The 6,844-nt window shown below is 38.4% G+C and overlaps 1 protein-coding gene across 4 annotated transcripts in view; it reads right to left on the bottom strand.

Moving 5' to 3' along the window:
• TADA2A (transcriptional adaptor 2A) overlaps window positions 1-5,820 on the bottom strand; it is a 44,927-nt gene extending 39,107 nt beyond the window's left edge. For 3 of the 4 annotated variants that reach the window (XM_014531399.1, XM_005858534.2, XM_005858535.2), the window contains exons 1-2: window positions 5,694-5,814; window positions 1,398-1,504 (exon numbers count right to left, since the gene is read on the bottom strand). In XM_014531399.1, coding sequence (XP_014386885.1) covers window positions 1,398-1,504; window positions 5,694-5,718 — 132 coding nt within the window. In that variant the 5' untranslated portion in view covers window positions 5,719-5,814. Of the gene's footprint in view, window positions 1-1,397; window positions 1,505-5,693 lie in introns of all 4 variants that reach the window. The other variant, XM_005858533.2, reaches the window with a different exon arrangement.
• Between the last annotated feature and the right edge of the window lie 1,024 nt (window positions 5,821-6,844).

Here is a 6,844-nt window from a genome sequence, read left to right on the forward strand (position 1 = left end):
GGCGATCAGGGGGTTTGGGCGCTGTCCCCTGTCATGCTGATCCCGGTGCCGGGAGCCTCGCTGCTCCGCTGATCCCGGTGCTGGGAGGCATATTACCCTTTTACTATATAGGATAGAGGCCTGGTGCATGGGTAGGGGCTGGCTGGTTTGCCCTGAAGGGTGTCCTGGATCAGGGTGGGGGTCCCCACTGGGGTGCCTGGCCAGTCTGGGTGAGGGGCTGAGGGCTGTTTTCCGGCTGGCGAGTGACTAAAGCTTCCAACCGCTCCTTGTTTTCTTCTCTTTTTTTTTTTTTTTTTCTGGGCCAGCTTTAGCTCTGAGGCCTCGCTGCTGAAAACATAGATACAATGTTGCGGTCCGAGCCCGGCTGAATGGAAGCCCTTTTCTGGGGTTTTGTTTAGCTTCTTATTTGCAACATAGTATATAGTTGCTTAGAGTTGCAACTGAGAGGCCGGCAAGTGAGGCGGTGAACGTTGGAGTCTGCAGCAAGCAAGCCTCCCTGCTCGCTTCAGTGCCTGGCTGCTGGCTGCCATCTTGGCTGACAGTTAATTTGCATATACTCACTGATTAGCCAATGAAAAGGGTAGCGGTCGTACGCCAATTACCATGTTTCTCTTTTATTAGTGTAGATAGTGTCTTGGATCAAAAAAAAATATGGTATTTGTTGTGTGACCTTGAGCAAATTACTTAACCTTCTCCTTGCTTGAGTTTCTTCTATAGAATGGGGATACTAATCATATTTACTTTACTGGGTTGTAGTGATGATTTAAGAGTTAAATCATGTATACTAGTAGTACTTAAAATAGTGCCAAGCATAGAGTAAGTGCTTATAATTAGTATTACTATTTCCACCATCATCCACAAAATGGTTTGTTACCTTGTTTGTCACCTGCCCAAAGATCACTCTTCAATAAACAATAAACATTGTGTCATAGGTACTATCAAAAGGAATAACCCTCCTATTCTGTTCCTGTAATCTCAATACTTAACACTACTGGCTAAAACAGTGTTAAGCATTAAGTTGATACCTCTGTGCAATATGGGCACACCTCGTTTTACTGTGTTTCATATTATTGCACTTCACAATGTTGTATTTTTTTTATAAATTGAAGTCAAGACCCTCTACTAGCAAAAAGATTACGACTTGCTTTATTGTGAAACTCACTTTATTACGGGGTCTAGAACCAAACCTGCAATAGCTCTGAGATATGTCTGTATTCAACAGTCTATCTCATCCATCTGCTCTGTTCCCCAACTTTTCACTGGTAAAATGTATACTGGAAGATTGACTGGAACAGATTTAATAAGATATGGGCCTTCTGAGCAATCGATAGTCATCTCTGAATTTATTACATCCATAAAAAAACCTAGGAGAGGCAGGCCTCTCCTAAATGAGATACCTGTAAGCAGAGGAAAAAAGGAGGTGGCCCACATTCTGCACACTTGATATAAGGCTCCATGAGGTAGGAGGAGCAGCCTCGGCAAGGTGGCTTATCAGAGGGATCACCTAGAAGAAAAAGAAAAATATACTAGCTTCAAAACACCTTCTGATTATCTTAAGAGCCAAGAGGGTGAAAATCTGCAAATGACTATACTGGTAGTGAAAGTTCATGGAGACAAGAAGAGTTCATTTCAAATAAGAAAAAACAGAAATTATGTTCCTTTTTATTTCAAGGTAGCTTTGTCCCTCCCTACAGAGTACCTACTACTTTAAACAGCATCTAAGTAGATACGGCCCCTACAAAGAAATGTACAAACACAGGTTTTAACTGGAAGTTTAATAATACCTATAACATTTTTTTCAGGGGAAAAATGTCACATATCTCCACAACACACATATTATTTACAGATAAAGCAAATATGACAAAATGTTAATGATTGCTGAATCTAGGTAGTGGGCAACAAGTAATCACAGTACTATTTTTTCAACTTTTCTGTAAGTGTGAAATTTTTCAGAATAAAAAGTTGGGGGAAAAACTCCTTTAAATATGTCTTGGGATATATAGTACAGTGGGGCCTTGACTTACGAGTTTAATTCGTTCCGTGATGGAGCTTGTAACCCAAATTACTCGTATGTCAAATCTTAAAGTGAACAAGTGAGACACATGATGCTGGGCTGATGTTGTGGCGTTCACTGTGACGTTCGCTGCGCCAACTAGCGGTGGGGTATCTGAATCTGGCTCATAACCCGAATTTTAGCTCACAACTCAAAGCAAAAAATCGGCCGAGAGACGGCTCGTATCTTGAAAAACTCGTTAGTCAGGACACTCATAAGTCAAGGCCCCACTGTACTTTATATTTCAGATTTAAATCCAGAAAAGCTCCCTCCTTTTCTCCTATAGTATGCAGAGAACATAGCAGACCTTCCACCAGTTCCAACGTCTCTGAAATATTAAGGCAAAGAGTACAAACCAAACTCTGTTATAAAAATGCAGGTATGTGTCCCCAGGTGCCCTAAACTCTGCCTCTCTCGAGTCAGGGCATCCTAGCAGAGTAGTTCTCTGTGATCAGCAGCAGGTGTCTAAGAAAACTTTGAAGGCAGATGAAGAGATTTAATCTGTTTGGCCTGAGGCAGGATTTCTCACATTCTGTAACTGCATTTTCCTTCCTAAAATCTGAGGAACTCTTCAAGGCACCTTTCCCTCTGGCAAGTGGTGATTGTTGTTCTTTTCTGTTTCTAAATGAAGACCAGGAGGAAAATGACAGGGGAAAGAAATGTAATCCTTCTGGCAATAGCTTCAAAATAAATATAAAGAACAGCAACTACCTCACTTTTCCCATTTAAAATTTTGACACAAGAAGACCAAATATTGTTTTATGTTAAGTGCTAGATGCCAATTTTTACCAAATTATCTTCTTCATATCATCCTTTTATAATAATGATATGAGCTTATTTTTCTTCCCTCAAACATTCCTCAGGGCAAAAAAATCAGGCCCTGGACAGTGTTTCTCAGTGGTTAGAGCATCTGCCCACAGACTGTCGCAGGTTGGATTTCCAGTCTCTCTCTCCACCCCCACCTCTCCCTTCTACTTTCTCTAAAAATCAATGGAAAAAATATTCTCAGGTGAGGACTAACAACAACAAAAATCAGCCACCGATCAAAGAGCTTTAAAACCCTTATGTCAAGAAGTAATTATTCTGTAAAAGCTATCCTCTATATAGTTTTAAAAATTTTAGACAATAAAAGTATAGCATTCTCTATTAACATTTTGATTTCAAACATTTCTTCTGTGTATTTATTTTAACAAAAGCAGGATACTATCCATGATGTTTTGTAGCCTGGTTTTTTTTTCACTTGACAACATATTGTCAAAATCTTTCATGACCATACACATAGATCTTCCTCATTATTATTTTTTAAATATGTTTTTATTGATTTGAGAAAAAGAGAAAAGGAGGAGAGAAATATCAATCGACTGCCTCCTATACACCACCTACTGGAGATTGAGCCCAAAACCCAGGCATGTGCCCTGACCAGGAATTGAACCACTGACCTCTTGAAGCATGGGATGATGTTCATCCAACACTGGCCAGGGCTTCCTCATTCTTTTTAATGGATGAATAATGCTCCATCATATCAATTATCTAACCTAATGGTTTTCAACTACCCTCTAGGAAAGCATTTTGGAAATCTGAGATGCTTTTTTGTTGTCACAAGGACTAGGGAACATTACTGGCACTTAGCTGGCAGGAACCAGAGATGCCCAAGACATTTCTCCACAACAAAGAGTTGGCCTGTATCTGCACAACTTTCAAATGTCCCATCAGATATTCAAGTAGATAAAAAAACCTATTCAAAATTACATGACCAAGAACCCAGTTCCATATTACATAAAACAAAATTTTTTGAGCTTTAATATATATTGAATTTTCCAGAAAAGCAATTGCATGTACCTCCAGAGATTTTATCTTGTTTTGTTCAGAACTTTACCAAGAGTTATTCAAGCTTGTGGTATTTGAGTCACCAACACATCACACATGAATCATTCATTGTGCATGTGTAGTTGTAAGATGCTGTGATTCAATATATGCGTGCAAGCATCTACTTAAGTCATTTTGTCTTCTACTGTAATCATGTCTAAACATATTGCAATGCATATTATTTTATTATAAATTCCATTATTTCATTATTAATTACTTCTCTTTTATTTAGCCTTTGTTATAGTTAGGGCATTATTGTTTTTATTTCTTTGATATCATGGTTGTAGATATGTTATCTATGTATTTAATTTCCAAATAGTAAAAGGGGTTTTAAAAATATTATTTAAAAAATATCACTGGGGCCCTGACCAGTTTGGCTCAGTGGCTAGAGCGTCAGCCTGTGGACTGAAGAGTCCCGGGTTCGATTCCGGTCAAGGGCATGTACCTTGGTTGCGGGCACATACCCAGTGGGGAGTGTGCAGGGGGCAGCTGATCGATGTTTCTCTCTCATGGATGTTTCTAACTCTCTATCCCTCTCCCTTCCTCTCTGTAAAAAATCAATAAAATATATTTTTAAAAAAATATCACTGGGTCTCATAAGGTTGAGAACAACTAATTTACACAGTTCCCTATTGGTGGACATTTATAATAATCGTTTCCAACTTTTTACTATTATAAAGAATGCTGAGATTAATGTTCTTGTATATATAACTTTTCACATTTTGTTCCTTAGGATATGTATTTTCCTAGAATTAAAACTGGTATACAGAGTATTTTTGATATATATAGTCAAAGTGTCCTTCAAAAAGGTACATTTTTTTTATAAACTAGGAATAGAAAACTTTTCTATAACTTATGAGTAGAGAAAGGCTTTTTTATCGTCATTCAAAATCCAAGGGAGTAAAAGGTTAATAAATTTGAGTGCATAAACAAAGCCAACAAACAAAAAACTCTTTCTTGGCAAAAAACACCAGAAGCAAAGTAAAAAAGCTAATAAATTGAAAGTATCTGCAAACATATCATAAAGGGCTAAAATCCCTAATATTACAAAGAACTTTTAAAACTTGAGAAGGGCCCTGGCCAGTGTGGCTGTTGGTTGGGCACTGTCCCATGCACTGAATAGTCACAGTCAAGGGCACATGCCGGGTTGCAGGGAGAAGGGTATTTCCTTTTTTCTACCAAACATTATTTCTTATCAAGGCATCACAAATATGTTACTGGGAATCCATCTGCTTTTTAAAGAAATCCATCCAGCCCAATCGGTGTGGCTCAGCGGTTGAGCATCAACCTATGAACCATGAGATCATGGTTGGATTCCTGGTCAGGGCACATGCCCAGGTTGTAAGTTCGGTCCCCAGTAGGGGGCATGCAGGAAGCAGCCAATCAATGATTCTCTTTCATCATTGATGTCTCTATCTCTCTCTCCCTCTTCCTTCCTCTCTGAAATCAGTAAAAAATAAAAATAAAAAAATAAATAAAACAAAGATAAAATAAAGTAAATAAAATAAAATAAATCCATCTGCAGGTTAAACATACTATGTTTGGTCCATTTGATCTTAGTTTTCTTATAAGATCTAGGGTGATATGTTTGTGTTATATGTTCAGTGGGCAATCAATAAATATTAATTGATTTTACTTTGAGTTGATACTCTTATTCCTTTAGGATCAGATTCACAGGGGCTTTAACTTCAAAGTGCTTATTTTTCCTCTTTGATCAACTCCTACTTCAGTTTGCTATTAATATTCACCTGAGACTTGTTCACACAGTACTTACTGCTAAAGGAACCCAAACGGTCCATTCCTTAATTGGCAAAGACTGCTGCTTTGATCTTCCTCAATGCAGTGCCCCTTCAAGGAGATTTCGGAACTGGCCAACACACACCAAAGTTTGATGACCCCCTATGAACAAACAAAGTTGCACATGGATCAGGAAATAATTCAAAGGGACAAGATAAAGAGAAAATAATGCGATGTACTCAACTCTACTACATCCAAGTTCTGTAACATTAAGCAAATATTTTATCTCTATAATCCTGTTTCCCCTTCAATAAAATGGGTACGATTATAATAGTTTCTACCTCCTAGAGGTGTTGTAAGGATTAACTATCAAAATCCATGTAAATTATGTACCATGGTGCCCAGCCCATAGTAAGCCCTCTACAAAAGCTACATAGTTCTAATAGACAACTATTGGTTTTCTCCTCTCCTTAGCCCCCTTCCTTTGGGAAACTGACTCTCAGACATTTCATATGGTTCAGTGGGGTTGCCAATTGAAATACGTCATTCTCTACCCTCACAATAGCTAAAGCAACCAGATCTCTTCTTAGAAAAATCTGAATCTAAGACATACAAGGACAGAAGGCAGTTGGAGCTCAAACATTCATTAATCAAATATTTGGTCCATGAGCTCTGGCTGTTGAGATCCCCATCTCCAAAGGTGGCCCAACTATTTTAGGTTTTTGTTTTTTTTCTTATTTATTTTTTTAATATATATTGTTGATATTTTACAGAGAGGAAGGGAGAGGGATAGAGAGTTAGAAACATCGATGAGAGAGAAACATCGATCAGCTGCCTCCTGCACACTCCCCACTGGGTATGTGCCCGCAACCAAGGTACATGCCCTTGACTGGAATCAAACCTGGGACCCTTGAGTCGGCAGGCCGACGCTCTATCCACTGAGCCAAACCGGTTAGGGCATAGTTGTTTGTTTGTTTTCTTATTTCTCTATCTTTCCAATACTTAAATTTGAATGAGTTCTGTTGCTAGAAACCAAGGAATCCTATCTATTAGAACATACATTTGTTCAGTAATTTACTCTTTGAATAAATATTCAATAGGTATGTCCAATGTACACAGTTTCTTCCTAAAGGCAGAAATGAAATCATATTTCACATTAAAGCAAGAAAATAGCTCAGACAGTGTAGC

This window comes from Myotis brandtii, unplaced genomic scaffold (assembly GCF_000412655.1).
Source record: "Myotis brandtii unplaced genomic scaffold, ASM41265v1 scaffold120, whole genome shotgun sequence".
NCBI lineage: Eukaryota > Metazoa > Chordata > Mammalia > Chiroptera > Vespertilionidae > Myotis > Myotis brandtii.